Source organism: Drosophila sulfurigaster, chromosome 2R, assembly GCF_023558435.1.
Source record: "Drosophila sulfurigaster albostrigata strain 15112-1811.04 chromosome 2R, ASM2355843v2, whole genome shotgun sequence".
Classification (NCBI taxonomy): domain Eukaryota; kingdom Metazoa; phylum Arthropoda; class Insecta; order Diptera; family Drosophilidae; genus Drosophila; species Drosophila sulfurigaster.
The window spans coordinates 29,933,823-29,954,193 of NC_084882.1; the positions used below are offsets into that span (position 1 = coordinate 29,933,823).

The 20,371-nt window shown below is 42.0% G+C and overlaps 2 protein-coding genes across 2 annotated transcripts in view; both read right to left on the minus strand.

The window, feature by feature from the left end:
* Positions 1-1,912: 1,912 nt before the first annotated feature.
* Positions 1,913-20,371, minus strand: part of LOC133839656 (metallothionein-3-like) — a 128,699-nt gene continuing 110,240 nt past the window's right edge. Inside the window, exons 2-3 of the mRNA XM_062271292.1 lie at positions 2,164-2,234; positions 1,913-2,094 (exon numbers count right to left, since the gene is read on the minus strand). Of these exons, the coding sequence (XP_062127276.1) occupies positions 1,982-2,094; positions 2,164-2,188 (138 nt within the window). The 5' untranslated portion in view covers positions 2,189-2,234 and the 3' untranslated portion in view covers positions 1,913-1,981. The remainder of the gene's footprint in view (positions 2,095-2,163; positions 2,235-20,371) is intronic.
* On the minus strand, positions 4,013-9,763 carry LOC133837160 (phospholipid-transporting ATPase ABCA3-like). The gene has a single exon (XM_062267838.1). The coding sequence runs from the start codon at positions 9,671-9,673 to the stop codon at positions 4,076-4,078; it is 5,598 nt and encodes a 1,865-aa protein (XP_062123822.1). The 5' UTR covers positions 9,674-9,763; the 3' UTR covers positions 4,013-4,075.

Genomic DNA, 20,371 nt, shown 5'->3' on the forward strand with positions numbered 1-20,371 from the left:
GCAAAATGGAACTGGAACTTTTGTGTGAGCATTTTTTTGTTGTCGTTTATCCAAAATGAAATTGTTGAACTTGCACAGAGATATAAACATATATAGTCGCATACACATATATATATATTTACAATGCAGCTGCGTTAATTGTTTTTTAAGGCACACACACATACATACACATGTAACTATAGAATTCCCTTAATGGCCACACAACATTCAACATTTGTAGTCAACTTGCAACTTTTTAATTAAACTGAACTGTGACAATTTATTTAAACGATCTCATTGCAAATTGCGTTTAAGCATCGCATTTAGTTGATTTAAATGTTACCCAAAAGCAAAAAAAAAACAGACGAGAACAGAGCAAAGATAAAATACTTCGACGCTTAAATAAAGTGCGTGTCCTAAAAACAACAAAGGCAAAACAGTTTAGGGAAAAGTCAAGAGGGCAAGTTTGCTGAGGCGAAAAGGCCGCAAAAGAAATCTGCTTAAAGCAATTACATTTGAGCATAATTGGCTTTAATTGTTGTTGGCTGTGGCAGTGGCCACTTTTGCTCTGGCAGCCGGCAAGCAGCAAGCCGGCAAGCAGCAAGAAAATCTTCTGCTCAAGTGTAGGTCATAATGGCATCTATCAGTGTGGGCGTCGGTCGAGGGCCGTCGAGAAGCGAGAATGCGGAAACGGAAACAAGCAATTTTGCGGCAAAGTTACGAGTGCCACAGACAACAACAACAACCACGATGAGAGCGGGAGTGAACAGCCAACAGCATCAGTAAGAAAATAAAGCTGTGCCACAACAATAAACCAGACTACAACAAAAACAACAAAAGCAAAGTTAGGGCGTTGCTCATTAAACTGTGAAGAGTGAAGTGTAAGCGAGGGGGAACCTAAAAAGTGTTGCGAACTAACTGCTAGTGTTGAGCGGTAAACTTGGCTAGAGAGTGTTGCAAATATTTGCGGCTGCTTTGTTTGGTCAGTGCGGCGAGTTGGTCAACAAGATAAACAACTCAACTCAACTCAACTCAACTCGACTCGACTCGACTTGAGTCAACTCGTCTCAAGCCTACAAGCCATCAGTCTTAATTGATTAGGAATCACAGTGTTATCAGCTCAACAAACACACTACAAGCTTAATGACAGTGTGAAGAACTAAAACTAAAGCACTCTACTTATAACAACTTGTACTTATACAACACAAGCAAGGGGAGTGTTGCGACTGCAACTTAATTAGAAATATTTTCACCAAATTTGAAGAGAAACTCTCTAGCCAACACCACAGACAGTTCTCTGTCCATTTATATATATAGTTATATTTTTTTTTTGTTTCCATGCTTCTTTGTTATGGCTAAACGAGCTTGACTGCTCATAATGAGTCCGGGAGTCTATACTTGGCTTGCAGCGAGGGCGAAGTTTTAAACAGGCAGCCACTTCACATTTTGTTATGGCGTGTTTTTGTCTGGCTGTGCTGACTGTTCTCCTCATTGTTTCCTGCATAAATGTTTAGCTGAAGCAGCGCTAATTAATTGTTTAAGCACTTACGCTCTAATGGCTACACACACACTCACACTTTGACACTGCTGTGGCCAATGCTGCGTATACTTCATGTGGCTACAGCAACAAAAACAAACAAAAACCCGTGCATGCTTCTTGTCTGCTAAATTATTTTCGCACACTTACAAGTGTCACAATTATGTTGTGGCACATTGCATTGTTGCATGTTGTTTTCATGCGCCAAATGAGACCGCATAAAATGCACGACACAAAAACAATAACAGAGCCAAAGCCAGAGCCAGAGCAGAGAGCAAGAGCAACAATGTGACACATTTCAATGCCGCTTGTTGTGGACTGTCATTGCGAAATTCTGAATGAAAATGTAATTAGACTAATATCAAACCGAATTTCATAAACTCGCTGACAGCCAAATTAAAGAGCACATTTTTCGCCACGCTTTATTAAGTCACCGTTGGAATTCAACATTTTATTGTTTTCTGTTTACTTCGCCTTGGTAGTGCAACATTTATCCTTGCTGCCTGTTTTGCATACGCACTTGCAATCCTGACTGCAGGAGCAGTTGTCACCGCACTTGGTGTCCGTGCACTTGCAGGCTGTAAAGTGCAAATAACAATGCATTAAATTGCATTTTAAATGGGAAATTTAAAATAATATTCACTTACTACTGCCGCAACCTTTGCAAACCATTTTGTATTGAATTTAATAAGCTTTAAAGCGTCTCACAGAACGAATTGTTTCGAATACTTTTGCTGCAGTTGGCAGCACATATTTATAGCAGAATTTTGCACTCAGCATTTTGCACTCAAGAATCAAGAACAGTGCAAGCGTACGAAAAGCAAAACCGCGTGCAAAATCAACAAACAACGTTCCCTTTACTCAATCGGTCAACAGTAGCGATATGGCTGATTAGATAACATTGCTGTAAGCAGTAAGTTGACTCAATTGAACTGACTTTTGTCAGTTTACTTCTACTCATTACGACATAATCATAATTGCAGCTGCCCCAAAAAAAAATATTACGTATACGCCCAGTACGTAGCTTAGTAAGTAGTTGCTCCCGAAAAAAAGGGAGAAGGAAAAACGAGTTGAAGTAAAATTACCGCAAATTGCGAAAGTTTTTAATTGTTTATCTCGCCAGACGACGACGACGACGACGATGGCGAAACATTAGTGCAACATGGTCAGAGGCTATGGCATTGTCCTTGCCGCAATCAGAAAACAAAAATCTTTCCGAGCGGATGCTTTGTAATTTCGCTTATGCCTTGAGTGTGGACCATACAGCGACTCCCCCCTCGCTCTGCTCTTCAGCTGGATGAGGTCAAATTATTAATTTAATATGTATCCGTGCCGCTCGGACTCGAGCTTCCGCCGAGCTGTGCTCAACTCGTTGCCACGGCCATTTTAGCCATTTTCCTATTTCGCTATTTTCGGGGCTAGTTCAAAATGTTGTAGTACCCGACCGACCGACCGACCTGTGACACAGTTGCCCACAAACTTTGCACCATTTCCGCTGCGGCAGCTCCACTTCCGTTTCGTTGTTGTTGTTGTTGATCCAGTCGCTGCATGTACCGCCGCTGTCAGAGCGCTAACCCGGCCATAGCCTGATTAACGTTTAAACTCATTAAGATAACGCAATTTTTGGCGCTAAGCTTAATTTTGCTTTTGCTTTCGCAGCTGCCACCGTCACAGCTGCAGGGCGCCCCAAATATATAGAAGAGAGGGGGGGAAGCATGGCGCGGGGAATCGGCGGAGTAAAGGTCATCCAGTTGGAAATCTCAAATCTGTTGCCATTGTCTGGCGCTTTTTGCTTGTAATTGGTTTGTAAACAATTTCAGTTGCTCTTTGACAATTTGCTTGGCCATTTTGTTTCGTTGCGTGGCGGCTAATTGCGAAATGCGCAACAAACATTTTGAAAGGCATCTTATCAAAATGGGAGCACTGCGAATTCAATTTAAATGTATATTGGACAAGTTTTTCAACTGTTTCGGCCATTAAAGAACATTTATTGAAGTACTTAAGAGTTGCAACTAGCTAATTTAATGAGTGGCTACACTTAAAGCAATATTGTTATTTGTTATTAATTAATTTCACAGTGCTGCAAGGGTAACGCTTTTAGATTATTGGGCTATTATCATTTTTATAGCAATTCGTTGAGTTTCTAAAGAAAACGACGTAACCCTTTCTCTACAGAGTATTTTCTTAAATCTTAGATAATATTTTATACAAATGAAGAAATTATTGAAAATGTTGACAAAAAAGGATAATTAAAATTTTTCATTTACAAAAGATTGCTAAAATTTACTGTCAATGATGCCAGGCTTATAAATAAAATGATTCTTAATTTTAAAACATAATTTCTCAAAGCACTCTTCACTTTGAGGCATTACTTTTTGATTAATCTGAAAGGTGGCTAAAAAAACATAAGCTGACATATCCAAATTCGTATTAGTTTTATGTAACATTGAAGCATGATCTACCCAAATGTTAAATAGTAAAAGAAAAATAGTAGATGCTGAAATTATCTCAATATTTTATAAACTTTAATTAAATTCAAATCAGTATAAAGAAGTTAGTTTACTTTCTATCAATATGCCGCACATGTTGCCTTGAGCTTGATTCGTATATCTCGGAGAGCGAAGTGCAGGTGATGCGATAGCTGTACACATCCAGCTCCACTTGAACCGCAGCCATTGCTCTGAACACGCTCGACAATGGAATAGCTTCGAAAGGTATATAATAGACACGATGCTGATCGTAACTGCTACGCAGCTCGGCCATTGGCAACTCTGCCTCCATGAAACTGGCAGCATCCTGATGCCTCATTGCCTTAGTGTGCCACGAATCATTCTCGTCGCTGGAGAAGCTGTAGTTGCCGCGTCGCCGTCGTTCCGCCTCATCTTCGCTGGGGCTGCTATTCTCCTCGAAGTAACTTGAACCCATGATACTGACATACGGATCGACGCTACGATGGCGTGTATAAATCACTTTGATCACCTTCATTTCTACGAGGCAGCCACGCGAATGAAGACTCGTCAATTGATCCACGGTGCCAATGCTACGCAGCGACCCATTGGCCAGATATGCGATTGTATCGCACAGTTCGATGGCCTCATCAAAGTCCTCGGTGGCCATAACAACCGTGCGACCAATGTGCTTCAGAATGCGTATCAGCTGCCACGTGGCCACCTTGCTCCACTGTCCCATACCCCGCGTTGGCTCCTCCATCATCACGGTTTTTGTGCTGGACAACACTGAGATGCCCACAGTCAGCTTTCGTCTTTGAGAGAAACCCAAACGATCGATGCGTGTGTGCATATACTTATTGAGATTCAAGGCATCGCACAGATTGTCAATGATTTGTGGCACCAACTCTACTTTCCGCCCATTCAACAGGCAATAGAAACGCAATATTTCCCGAACCGACATGTAACCAAGTAAAGCATTTCCACCGGGACAATAGCCAAGATGCGTATAAGTCTCCTTCGGCCGCTGACGCACACTGATGCCTGCCACATAGATGTCGCCACTCGTGATGCTCTCGGCACCCACAGTCATTGAAATGATGTCCGATTTGCCTGAATTTCGCATGCCTACAATGCCAAAAACTTCACGTGGCTGGACCATAAAGGAAACATTATTCAGTCTATTTTGATTGCCAACACGTTTGCTGACATCTTTGAACACCAAAGGTAATTTCATCATCTCATACGAATTCAACTGTTCAACTTTTTCATGCTCATCCCAAACATCATGAAATGATAAAGCTATTGTCTTGCTGAAACTTCGCGCCGTTCGCTTATAACGCTGTCGTATGCGCCAAATCCAATCCTCGACAATAAACGGATGCTTCGTAATGACGACCAACAGATAGCCATAAGCAAACAGCTGCAACACAAGCAACACCAGCTCCGTCATGATGCCCGGGTATTCATAGTCCGCATAGCCAGCCAGATGGCAACACGCAGCCTCGAATTTACAGCCGCCCAACTGTTCGCAAGCTCTTCGCAGAGCGCGATTTACATGCAGTTTGCGCAGTCCACGATACATATTCATAGTGGATGACCAAAAGAAGAACATGTAGATGAACTCGGAGCCACGCAGCTCGGTCAATTGAATGACCAGCATGATCAGGACGCTGCTGCCACCCAGAATAAACAGCGTGACCATGAATCCAAAGAAGATGCGCGCAAAGAGCGCCGCGATCAGATAGACAAAGGGCAACACAGCCATGCCAAAGAGGAACAGCACCAGGAACATGTTGAACACAAAGAGACCATCGTCATAATTCCGCTTATCCGCATTCATCACGATATCGTGGACAACCAGCAGCACAACGAGATAGATAATTACGACTGTAAAGACAAACATATCAGCCAGCATATGCGACACCCAATACATGGTCATGTTGTTGCCACTCAAGTAGATAACACGCCGATTTCCTGTAGTGAATTCCGATATCAGAGGCACCACCATCAAGGCAATGCTCGCACACAACACCAAGATGATCAGGTTGCCCAAACCCAACACCATCCCCGAGTGTATGTTGTACTGTTCGAGTATGAGTTTGTTGGAAAACGTGATGGGATGATTGGCCAGTCGTATTTCCGATCGCGGTCCAATCAAATGAATAGCCAAGGCATTGTGCATCATATTCAAAGAAATCGGAGCCGCATGCACCAATTTGTTGTTCCAGAAACACAATATCGAATCGGGACTGACGTCTGCAGCAACCACATAGAATGTGGCCACACGCAATATGGATATCATTTGCAAGAAGATCAAATAAGGTTTCAATTCTCGCCTACCCACCAAATAGGTGAACACATGATCCTCGTGCTCATCACGATCACTGATACGTCGATGATGCTTCTCATAGCCCTTGGTTATGGAATATGTGACCATCTCTTCGCTCAAATCCGTACGCTTCATCAGCACCACAGTCTCTGGATAAGTGGTAAGCGTGATGTTTATACGCGGCAGATGCGAAAAGTGCGAGCTTTGCCAGTTGAAAAAGACACAAGCGGAAAGCAGCACGATTATAGTAATGGGTAGCCAATAGAAACGTGTCAATTGTATAATCTTTTTGTGCATAAAGGCGCCGAATTGCAAACAAGTGCGTTTGAACTCATCCTCCTCGGTGACTTTACTGTGAAAGCAGCGTTGCAGCTCCTCATTCATGACCTCCACATCAATCTGATCGGAGATATCCGAAAAGTCCTTCATAAAGACATCGCGCAATGTTTGCACCTTCACCCACAAACGTCCTAAGCCCATGATAGTGCTCCTTTGCTGCAAGTCATCGAGAAGATCGGCCAGTCGAAGATCATTTCCCATGGGCAATGTAACATCCAATTTACCCGAACTGGGTAAATTTTTGATTACAGCATTGCTGGGAAAATACTGCCGCAACAACGTCATAAATTCATAATCCTGTGCTTTGGTGCCCGACAAAACATCGCCAAGTAAACTGTAATTGTTGCAGAACTTTTCATGCAGACTCAAATTACGATCATAGCACTGCAAGAGACCACAATAGACAACAGCAATGCGATCGCCCAGATACTCAGCTTCATCACAATACGAAGTATTCACAATAAGCACCCGTGAGAGTCCCGCATGTTTAAGTAAATCCCACATGCGATATTTCCATTGACTAGTCAAACCCTGCGACGGATCCTCAATGATGACAGCATGATTACCGCCGCACAAAGTGCAGCAAACACTCAAGCAACGCGCTTGGCCGAAACTCATATTATCGGCCAAACATTCCGCCTCATCAATGTCCATTTTAAGCAGTGAAAGATATTTGCGTGTCTCACGCACAATCTGACGATAGTTGCGCATGCCACGCAAATGCATATAGAAGTAAAGATTCTCGATCGTGGTCAACTGACTGAAGACAATGCTATCCGTTCGCAAGATGGTGCACAAGGTATCCGTTCCTTTATACTTCTGTACATCGTTGCCATCGATGATGACGCGACCCGAAGACATTTTCACATCCCCTGTGATGATGTGACTGAGCAGCATATTATTGTGATCGCATTTCTGATTGAGTATCACGGTTATTTCATTCGGATGTATGATCATCGTGATGTCATTTAAGTAATCCGTATCGCCAACAGTTTTTGTTACCTGCAACACCTGAATGCCCTTGTTGCTATCGAACAAGTCTTCATTAACAATCGCTTTCGGGTTGTCGTCTGGTTTTTCATGCCGCCGAAAATCAAAAGAGTGCAACGATTCAGGTTCAACGCTGCTGAATGAACTTTCATCCACCGAACTCCAAGCATGCAGACGTTCTGGCTGTCCTTTAATACTCTCAAAGCTCGATGAGCTGTCCGGTGGCTCATTGGCAACTCTGCGTTTGTGGACAGCTTCTCGTTGAATTCTGGTTGAGCCTGTTGATCTAAAGTTCTGTTTCAGGTCCTTATCCGAGGTGGAAGCTGGATTAAGTCGTCGCGTTGTCATTGTGCCAGCATCCACCATATTGCTGGGACGCACAGTTTGATTACGTTTATCGCCAATGTGCTCGACACTAGCTGAATCTTTATTTTCATACAGATCATCCTCATGCACGGTGAGTTGCACAACGAGAAACCAGAGAAATCTGCTAAGCAACGGACCCTTCTCCTTTTGCCTCTTGAGGTGTTCATATAAAGCTTTTAATGGGTAATACCATTTCTTTGCAACAGTTTGCTTGTCCACTTGCATCACATACAACTCCGGTGGATTTTTATAGTGTTGATAAACGAGGATTAACATATAAATGACCGAGTCCAGCAGCAACATGCCACAGACATGTGAACAGCACAAAGTATCGCCAGCAAAATGCGGTTTACGAAAGTTCTTCCAAGCGAATCCTTCGCCGCTACTCTCAAACTCTAAAATGATATTCAAACCAATTGCGAGTCCAGTGTCATGCGATAAACAGGCCAACAGACTGTAACTCATTGGCAGCTTATGACTAAAGACCAACATAAATGTATAAGGAGCAATTGTAATCAGTCTCATCATTAGCGCATATCTCGCATTCTTGCTCTTGCGCACAACGACCACCGAGATCATGAGTATAAAACTGCAATTGGCGCAAACATAGCAGACAAGAAAGAAGAACACAGATACCCAATTGCTGTACTCAAAGATGGCATGAGAACCATAGGAAGGTGATAAAATGAGCAGTATAATTAGACTTGCAGTCACCTGCGATAAAAATATAATCGAGAACCAAGCACACCAATTCAGCTCCTCGATGCGCATCATTTTCATTATGCCGCGTTCGTTCTCATCGGTAATTGCCTTGACAATGGAAATGCTGGGAAATGCGTAAGTGAAAAGAATGGTGAGGGGTAGCAGTATCTTCAGATGCGTGAGGTACTCGTCACGCACATGTCTTCGCCTCGGAAAGCTGACCATTTGTATTTGTGGTATAACCATATTGGTGAGATCTTTATGGCCCGACTTTAGCTCGAGGAATGACATGGCAATCGCATGCTGCAGCTGCACGAAACCTTCTTCAAAGTAGCCAGGAGGAACGCCTGTGTAATTTGATCTATGCTCCTCATCACTAGGATTGTAAGCCTGTGAATAGATGTTATCGGTGCCCCAGAGCAGTGGATTCTTGGGAATCGGCGAAGTGCGTAGCACAGGGGGAAAACGCAACTCGTAGTCAAGGACAATGGGCAGCTCAGTGATGTTCTTTTCCATTCCCAGAAACTTAACACCCGCCAGGTAATTTGTCTGCTGCATGCGCAACTCCATTTCGTTGTCATCGGCAACATGATCGTAACCATCCAACTTCAACTTCTTCACAGTCGTGGCAATAATGTTGTCACATGGTTTGCACCTGGGCGTATAATACAACTTCATGATCAACAACTCACTTGAATTGTGCTGCAATTGGGCCAGCGTCTCGCGCATTTTATCCAGACTATCGATGTTCACGGGATCATGCAGCACTTTGTTCTCCACCTTCGGTATAGTCAAGCCACGCAGCAGCACGAGAATGGGAAGGAAAACCAGCGAAATCAGAAAGATCTTGACATAATGCAATTTATACGACTTTTGTATGTTCAATGTTTTCCAAAAGGCCAAAGCGAATTTTCGCGTTTTATTAAACGATTTATTTTGTTCGCGCAACACGGCCTCAGGATCCCATTTAGCATAATGCATTTTATATTTATTTCTTCAAATGTTTAGCACTCGAAAAAAAAGGTAAACGAACAAAGTTATTTCGAATGTCAATTGAAGTTATTTACGGCATAAACAAAAATTGTGATTGACTGAGCTTTCAACGAACACTCAAAACAATTTCAATTTAACATTTCATCAGAAAAGAGGAAGTGGTCTGAGGCAAGTTGCAAGTGAGGCATTGAGAATGAGGCCGTCATGTGGTCAAACAACCGACCGAGGCGACAATAACAACGACAGCAGCAACAACAACGACGACAAAGGACAAAAGACAAGCATCAGGGAACTTCACGCATAAACCGAAAAATAGGAAAATGTTGAGCGACATCGCAATGAAACAGCTGCTGCCCTGCTGAGCTGTGGTTGCAGTTCATGCCAGCAAAATCCCAGAGAAGTGAGAGGAGAGTGAGAGGAAGGTACATAATCCCTCACACACACACAGAGACAGACAGACACATTCGCATGTGGACACACATGCACGCATAGGCAATGTAACGGTCCCAAAAATGTTCTGCAATATGCGTCGAGGGGGAAAATTCATCATAAATTTTATGCGGCAACATGGGAGCCAAACAAAAGCTAAACGCAAACTTTTCATATGCTTCTCAAAAATTGTCACACAACTGCTGCAAGAGATTTGCATGCCCTGCACTTGTTACTACTCGAATATAGGGTATATAGAATAGCTTTCGAGTGTCAATGCATATTGTTATGATAACTGTTAGTCGTTTACATTCAAGCATTGTTTTACAGCATTGTTGTTAAATGCAATGCTGTCACATTTGAATTGCACAGTCAGAAAAAAACCCTTAAGGATTTCACTGCTGGTCCACAAAAATTCTTGTTGTTAACTCAATTTCTCGATAGTCCGATTTGCATAAATGTCTCTTCTCTCGAACACCCCGCAGCAGTAGCAGCAGCAGCATTTCAAGAGTAACTATTGTTTTGCCAAGTGCCAGCAGCTGTGTCTGCGAACATTTCCTTAAAGGTCGAATCATGACAGAAAGACACAGATCAACTGGCAGTTCAACAACTTGTCTGCATTTTTAACGACTTATGCATAGACTTGCCCTTCTTTATAACATTTCATGACTGATGATAATCGAGCCATCGCTCGAATCCCATCATGATTATATGCCATTGACAGCACAGCTTTTCCTCCCTCTCTCTCTCTCTGCTGCTGCACATTTGTCTGTATTAAGCCGGCAATTGGTGTTGTCATCGAGTGCCATCAATTGAAATTGCATCACATCAAAAGTTATAAGTTTTCATTACGCGCTGACGTTCAATATGGCGCTCAACTAATACATCAGCAATCCACACACACACACACGCTTATGCGAAAAAGTTTGTCAATGTGTCAGCAAATGACATGCATAGTGAAAAAAGAGGGAGACGGAGAGATGGAGACGGAGACGGAAGCGCAGCTGAATGACGATGGCGCATAAAAGTATGCAACACTTGACGACGCTGCCAATGTCACAATTATTTGGAGCCTCGCGCATGTGAGGGGGCGTGGCACAGATTGCAGCTGCAGCTTAACATTTGATACCCACACACACACACACGCACACACACAGGAACACACGGAGACTGGCAAACAGGAAATCACTAGAGCAACTTTTTTAATGGAATCAAATCAAATTGTTCGGAAGCTGTAAAAAGCGATTGCACGGAAGCGTTTTGAGTTGTTGACAGCCGGCGACAACCACCACCGCATTCGACAACCGCCAAGGTGCCAACACGCTGTGTGAGTGTCACAAGAAAACTTGCCAAAGTTGCTACAAAACGACTATGACCCCAAAAAAAAAACGGCGATGAAACTGAAGCAGCTGAAATGCGGATGCGGATGCGGGTGCGGGCGAGAGAGAGAGAAAAAAAGAAAAGAAAATGTCATAAGTACACACTTGAGAGCTGACAGCAGTCAATAGAGCGTTGACAAGTGTGTGCTTGTCGCCGCCGCCCTTGTGTATGCCACGCCCACTTCAGTGGGCCATCTACCTGTGCCGAGGCTCTGCTGACAGCTGTAATTGGGCAAATGAAAGGTGGCAGGCTGGATGGCTTTACAAAAAGTTCGCTGGCATTCGTTATATGGCCCATAAGCGAGGAACGCGTGCACTGCACTTCGCCGAAAGTTGCAAGGCCATAAAAATATACCATAAAGCTTACAGCACTAGTCCACTAGTCCGTGCCACAACTGCCCCAAGGTGCCGTTAATCAATGAAGGCAGGCGAGCTGGCAGGCGGCGAGAAACTCGCCACGGCATCTAACTAATAATTCTTGTTGACACTCGGAATAAGTTATGCCCATTGAACTTGAGCAGCTGCAAATTAAGCCAATCAATTCATTAACACTCTTCTTGTTGCCCCTCCTCTTTCCCCTCTATGCCTCTTCAGCCTCCAGCAACTTTAGCTCTCTTTCGGTCTCTATCAACTTTGAGTGTCATTCGCAACGCGGCGCATGAAAATTAAATTGTCGCCTACAATGGCAAACAAATTTTGCTCAAATGCAAGCCAAATTGCAACAGACATACACATATACTCGCACACACACACTCACACACACTCGCATACACAATTGCACACATTGAAGTTGAAGCAGAACCCGCACCGCATTACCTTTTGTCTTTGCTTTGGGGGGAAGCAGATTAATTGCCAATGAGTGTGTACAAGTGTGAGTAGAAAAGTTTTTCAGAGAGTTTTCCTGCTGCCTCTTTCTCTACCCCACCCCCTCCCCCTCGCACTATTCAGTTGTCTCTCTTTCTCTCTGTCTGTGTGACACCCAAGTGGAGGGGCCACGTGCATTTTATCTCTGCTCCGAACTCAACACAATTCGAGGTTTTTGAGGTGAAACAAATTTCCGGTGACATAAACTTAATTAGCTTTTGTTCGAGCTTTTGTTTTATGGTTTTGCGGGTACAAGTCTTCTTCTCCGTGCGTGTATGTGTGTGTGTGTGTTTGTGTGTGTGTGTAGCTGGTTGCATGGGCGAATGATTGTGAGGCGGAGCTGTGTGGTTGGGGTACTTTGTTTTATAAATGGCATGTAACGTTGAAAGGCGGCATTTAGTTTTGATTTAATTGAGGCACTTAACAGATGTATCTTTAAGATATTTCATCCAGAGCAGTTACTAATTAAAAACGCAGACAACACAAACTTTTTGGCAGCCATGAAACAACTTTCAAAATTCCATGTTAAACGAATGATATTTACTGATAATATCAGATAATACTTGTACTCCAACTCGAATACGAATCTCAGCCACAAAAACCTCAGCTACAACAATGAGAGGTTGCCTTCACATAACATAAAGTTGAAGGAGAAAGCTGAGGAATAACAATAAGCATAACCAGCATGGGCAAATATAATGAAATTGAAAACTGAACTCTGCTCTGAATTGAATTGAAGTGAACTCTGAGCTCGAGACTAAACGTGGCTGAATAGGTAAAAGAAAAACTCAAGTGAATTCCAAACAAAAGTTGTCTGGGGGCTTGTGGCAAAGCGCTCGCTTCTGGTATGAGGAAATGAGAAACGGTTCGTGAACCAACAAAAAAAACACATCCACAACTGTAATAAGGGAAGGAGGAAGGAGCAAGCAAAACGAAGTAGAAGAAGAAGAAGAAGAAAACTGCTCACAAAACTAAACAGCAGAGACCTATGATTCCCATTGGATTTGCAGGGACTCAATGAGCGCAAAAGTTTATAAACAATTCTCAATATATTTAATAAGAGTGACGGGATGCATTGCGGGTGTGAGTGCGATTGAATGTGTGCGTGTGCGTGTAACGCACAACCGACAAAAGTGACCAAGGAATAAATACTAAACAAAAGAATATATGGGGCGTATACGTGTTTAAGAATATTTAAAGGCTACATTTAATAATGAATCATTTGAAAATGTATGTAAATAAAGCATATCATATAAAATAGATTATTAAATATTAAATAGCGCTAACTTAAAAAGTGTGTAAATATTGTATATTTTATTAGAGTAGACGAACTCAACAATTTAGTTAATTTAAATCTATTAAACATTAAATGAATTACTTGTAAATAGGCAATATCATGTCATTGCTCATTATTTATTATTTTTATATTTATATTAATTTAAATTTTGTTTATTATTATTTAGATAACTAGGCTATTATATTTAATATACATCTCCCAACATAATAAAATGTTGCTTTTATTTGGTTATGTAATTATGTCTGAATAAAACCATTAGAATGTTAATATTTATTAGTATCTATACAGCTTCCGAAAATTATGTACATATTCAATATTAAGCAACTGTATGAGGCGTATACTTAATATGAATACAATAAATGTTAACAACTTATTAAATTGGGAAATATTTATTTACATATCTATAGCCAATGAATTGTGAGTGTTTTTATTTATATTTTATTCATTTATATTGAACTGAGTAATTATTAATGAATAAATTAATATATATTTTCTTACAAGCTGACCAAAGTAATTTAGTCGCCTGTCTCAATTAAGTATAAGGATTTGCATGAACACACTTCATCCATACACGCACACATTTTTACACACATATATATATATAGAGCAAGAGTTGCCCCTGCATGCGTGCTCATAAATAGTTCATCAGCCACAGAAGGCTAAGAAGTCGCAAGGCAGCAAAGTTTTACCTTTTTCCCTCAGCCCTCAGGCAAAGGGCAAGAGCAGCAACGGACGCATAGGCAAACTGACGATATAATGATCTCCCCTGGGGTATCAGCATGGTCTTCCCACTCCATTCCACTTCTGCTTCCTTTCCCCTCCCCTCCCCCCTCCTGGTTGAGCAGGCTCGTCTCTGAACTGCAGTGCATTGAAATTCCTGCGGCATTTCTCAGCATCACCTTAATCGCCTGCCAAAGTTGCTTATGCTTGCCATTCCGGTTTTGACTGGCTCGAGTTGGAGCTAAAGCCGATGCTGAAGTCTGGCTGTGGCTGTGGCCCGGGCAATATTAACAGGAAATGAAATCAAAAGGTTGCCTTTTTACTTGATTTTCCCAATTCCGAGTGCTGGCTGCCGTTTCTTCTCCTTCCGCCCTCGGCGCGCGGAACTCTTCATTGTTCGTGCGCCTCGTAGTTTAGCTTCATCATCTGCACTTGGTGGTCTGTAACTTGCTTAGCTTGGAGATTGCCCTTCTCAACATCTTCCACCACAACTCCGTTTCCGTTCGTTTCATTCGTCATGACTGTAAGCTGTGTTGAGAACTCTGCTCAGCTCTCTGCTCTGCTCTCCGTTCTCAGTATTCTCATTGCCATTGCTGTTTGTTGTAGTAAGTAGCTCATCTGCGGCTGAGCGCATTTTATTTGTTTCAAATTGAGTTATGCCTAATGAAAATCAAATAAGCCACAATCCAGCCGGAAATGTTGTCGACTCTCGCCGCCCCCGCAGACAATCCTCATCATTCTGATACCCAGCTCAAGTTTCTTGTTGTTGTCTGTTGTGTGTCTTGTCCACTTGGCTGCGAACTTGGCTTTTGCATTAGACTCATTTACGCATTATTCACGCCTATGTTGTGCAAATACTTGCACGCTTATTTCACGACAGCCACAAATTGAAAATGCCATTGAAATGAGCTGGAAATCAATTAAGTTCTAACCAGCATGAAGTTAAAAGCTTAGCGCATCACGCATACGCCACGAAGGCCGCACACAAATTTAACATTTCATTGCCTGCGTCTGTAGTTTGTAGTTTATAGTTTGCTTTTGCCTTCCTGCTTGGACTGGAGTGTGGATGCAAATAGTTACGAGTAAATTTACATATTTCATGGGAGAGAGAGAGAGTGTGAGAAATTTATATACTCGTCTTTTAGTTGCTCTACTGTGTATGTTTGTGTGTGTGTGCGAAAAACACTACAGCATTTTGTTTATATATCAAATTGCTGCCTCACACTCCAACACTTACAAACATGATATCTGTTTATGAGTCGGGCCCCACACAGACTCTCAGTCAGCGTTAAGTGCAAGTGTGGAAAATTATTTAATGACTTTTCTGAATTTGAAACGGAATACGTAAGTGCGTTGCGGCAGAGTGTGGAGGACGACTACGAGAACGAGAACGAGGATGCGGATGCGGATGATGATGATGATGAGGCCAAATATTTGCATACGCAAAACTTGTCAGAGCCAAGCGGTTGAGTTGATAGCCAGATCCTTTGGCAACTTGCAACTGGCAACTGGCAAGTGGCAAGTCATTTAACACAACCTGAGCCTTGCCTCCTGGGACTTTCGTTGCGCATTTTTCTACAGTTTTATTAATTATTAATGCGTCTTTTGCGCGGCGCGCTGTAAGTAAAGCAGCCACCTCCTGGCCACTTGTCCAACGTCGCCTAATGAAGCCACACTCCAGCTAGAGAGAAAGATGGAGATGGAGATGATGATGGGATCGGCCTACTATGGCGATGTCCTACGATGTCGATGTCGATGTCGATGGCATGTCGTCGTCGTCGTCGACATCAACATTAATTTGTTCAGGCGACACTCACAAGACAGCTGAAGGGGGAGCACAGAAGAAGCAGCAAGCAGTAGCACATAATTTGTAATTAATGACCAGTTAAAAAGCAACCTTGAGCAGAGTCTTCGACTTCGACTGCGACTACGACTGCGATTTACAGCAGCAAAGTGTCTGACAGCCAAACGCTGATTTATGGCCACAGACCGCAAAATTTATATGCCATCAGAGAAGTGGCGATGCGAGTCGACTTTCCAGCCTGATTCGTCGTAGTTGCCATCTGTGGTGTCTGCTTGTCTTTACTTGCAATCCATATTCAATATTGCTGCCAAGTCGAGCGAGCGAGAGTCACAACGACTTGTGATTAGTTTTGCCACAAAACTAACAAGCATAACTACAGTTATTCGATTAGTTTTGCTAACAAGAAAATGCATAAAATTTATAGTCATCAGCATTGAAAACATTGCAGATGAAAGTGTATACATAATTCAGCACTTGATATAAGCTCGATTGTATTTTTTTTGCTTTCGTTTTTCTTTATCCTTTGGATTTTGCTTTTGTCACAGCATTTGAATGTGAAATGTCAGTCGCATGCAAAGGCAGGACTTTATGCTCATCTCAGCCCAGTTGCTTTTGCCATAGCTCAACTCTTTGTAGTAGCAAGCAAAGCAAAAAAATATATATAGAAGGATCTGTTTCATTTTGTTACTGCTTTCTCTCTGGTCTTGCCATGCGAGTAGCAACCAAAGCGCAATTTGTCTTCTGCCAGTCGCCTCGATAGTCAATGCTGAGCCCATTTACATTCGCTTTATTGCCACAGGCGTTTCTTTCTAGCATTTTCTTGTTTTTTTTTTGCTTTACTTTTGTTTTCTATACTTTTTTTTGCTCTGTGTTTTGCATGTTGTGAGTTTTGTCTGCGGCTGCTGTCACTCGACTAGCTTAGCCGACTCGATTGAACTGCCGTCTAAAGGCCTAAGACTATAGCCTAGCCTCAACAAGCAGTCTACTACTACTCCGACATACACACAGTGGCCCATTCAAATTGTAATTCCTCAATTATAAGAGTGTCTATGGCATGCCTATAAATATTTGTTGCCTGACGACAGTTTAATACTAGCTACCAGTTTGCTACGCTTTTTGATTAATGGCTGCCCTCGATTTGATGCACTGACAATCCCATAAAATCCAAAAAACAGCAGCAGCCGGAAAAACAAAAATCCGTGATGAAGCTCAACTAAGTGAAACAACACGAGAGATAACATAGAAAACTGTTTTTGCACTCTGTTTATTTTGAGACCAACTTTTAGCTAAGTGCAAAACAATTTACCCAAATACGCATGCACCTCACTCATCCTCTCACCCTCCCTTCATCCTCCCCTTCCTCACACACTCACACGCTTAATTGTTCCCTCGACTATTTGCCGCTTTGAGCCGCTGCCGCTTCAGTGGAAGCTTTGTTATTGTTTGTGGCAAGCTTGTAGATTCAGCCAAAGCTGCTAAAAACTTGGCCAGTTCAGCACTCTTCCGCGTTTGCTTTTTATACCCTGTACTCCCGCTTACAGCAAGGATTAAACGGGCATCCTTGTTCGCAACTTAATATCTCACTTGTAAAAATATTGAACGAAAAAATGTGTTTTATAAAATCGCTGTTTACTCTTTGCTGCAATCAAGTCTAGACAACTTTGTTTGTCTTGTGCAAACTTTAAGCATTTTTCCTTTAGTCGTGCACTCCCCTTTCCATCTGCTTTATTAAGCTAATGCAAAGACACCTCTCTCTCTCTCTCCTCCCTTGCCACGCCACGTTTTGTTGTTATATTCTCCGAGTTGATTGTTGACTCTATTTTTTATATTTTTGTTTTTTTTTTAACACATGCTCTTGCAATCTAGGTGGGATTGAAGGGTGAAAACTATGTCAGAGGCTTTGGCAAATGCAATGCATTTGCGTTATGCTTTTTAAGTAGCATTACACTGCATCAAAGTTACTTGTTAAATGCACAATAAGTAGGTGCAACAATTTTATATTGTCATGAAACACGCTGGTAGCATATTTTAAACAAGCATGTGTTGTAAGGTAACTTGAATAAGCTTTAACAGTTGCTCTTATGGATAAATGTGTGGGGAGTAGAAGTTAAAGATATAAACTAAAACAAGAGGTAAAAAGAAACTTGATGTTGAAATATTTTATTACTGTCTTTTAAAATGTAGTTCACATTTGAGCCCACTCAACTGTTTTGTATTCATCAATTCACTTAAATTACCAAATATAAAATTAGTTAATATGCTTTGTATTTTTACCCTATTTCTTTAAAATTTAAAATCTTTTTCAAACTATATTTTACTTTCCCTCATTAGAGAAATTTACTCTACAATAAGGTAGCTAACATTAGTGTTGTGTCTTGATAGTTTATTCAGTCAGTCACAAATTAATAAAAAACTGCTTTGAATTAGCTTTCTTCGTTGTTTGGTCTTAAACAACATCAAGCAAAGGCGATGGCGATGAGAATGACGCGTCGTCTCGGTTAGGTCGTTGCCTGAGAACTTCAGCAGACTGTAAAATAAAATAATTATGAGCAATAAATTTGCAAGAGCGTTACAAAAAAAAAAAAGCGAACGAACGAAACAAGAAACACTGTCGCGACGAAGGCGTCGGCATTGACGTTGATAATGAGCCCAGTGTTGGCCAAAGGTTGTTGTAGGCAACCTTAAAGACCGAGACTGAGACTGAGAGAGGGAGGAGAGGGGATTGCAAGGGAAGGCATGACGAGGCACTGCTAGGGAAGCAATTATGCTGGCAAAAGTACGTACAGCATCTAATTGGATCGATGCGAATGGCATGCAAAGCAGCCCTGAAGAGAGAAGTGGACGAATCATTTCAAAGATGCTTGCCATTAAAAATTCATAAGATTTGCACTTTGTCAGACAGCGGGCACAAAAAAGAAGAAGACTCCAGACTCAGACTCGGACTCGGCTTGTTTGGCTAATTCAATTTAAAGCCTTAAGTGAGGCAGCAAATCCACTTGCAATCGGAGGGGGGGGAAAACCTTCGCAGCGGTGCTCATATTTTATCGGTGCTGTCGTCTGGCTGCCGTTGCTGTTGCAGTTGCACGTGCCACACTCTGTCACACTCAACGGCGGCAAAGCGGCTGTCCCGGCATTATCGGTGAGCGTAAATTTTGCCGGTGCGCCAAGAAAGTCGCGCACAGATTTATTTCATTTGCTGCGAACGCTGCTGCAACCATCCTTTATATAATTTCAATTATCGCCTGTTGGCCGTGTCATAAATTAACGTGAAATCCAGAGCGTTCAACGTTCGCTGATTGCACCTGGCCAGGCGATTTAATTAACTGCAAACACTCAGACAACTATGAACTAGTCGATGTGTATGTGTGTACAAGTTGTGAGTATATTAAGCAGTCGTCTCACAAAGATATCTGAGCATTACGCCTCCATGAATGCACAATGCTAAATGGACGGTCGACGGGCCACAAATCTCGCAGTCTGGTCACAAATTTCGTTGACACTCCAACGGGCACTTTGACTGCCAAAGCAGCAACAGCAATGCCAATGCCACAGAATTGCATATTGTTGTCAACAAAAATGGTAGATAGACTGCAACTGCAAAACAGTCAAACTGTCAAACATTTTGCTCAAGAGTTGTGACCAAAACAAAAAAATAAAGGTATAAACTGCTGTTGCTCGGTTGCCGTGCCACAAAAGCAACAGCAGGCAAAACTCTTGCAACAAACGATGGCAAACAAGTAAATGCTAACAAACGGAAACAAACAGCTGCATTAGCAGACGCAAATCAGCAGCAACAGCAACCAAAGCAACCAGAGCAACAGCAACGACAACCAGAGTGGAGCAATAAAAACAACACAACAAACACGGCGGCTGCAAAGTTAAGCGCAGTTGAGTTACTCACTTAAAAATTCGAAACACAAAACGGAAATATGCAGAAGCTTGGGTCAGCAGCGGAAATAACTCAGCCGCCATGTTTGCCAACACAAAATACCCTGTAACTTCAATGCTACCCTGTAACAACTGTGCTGAAAAATGAACATTCTAAAATGGATTTTTCATTTATTATTTAAAAAGTGGTAAAAGTGTAGCCTAAAAAAACATATAATATTAATTCATTTTGATTATTAAATCTTAACAGAATTGCTATAAGAAAGTTCATATACAATTTTAATTAAAAACTTCATTATATATTT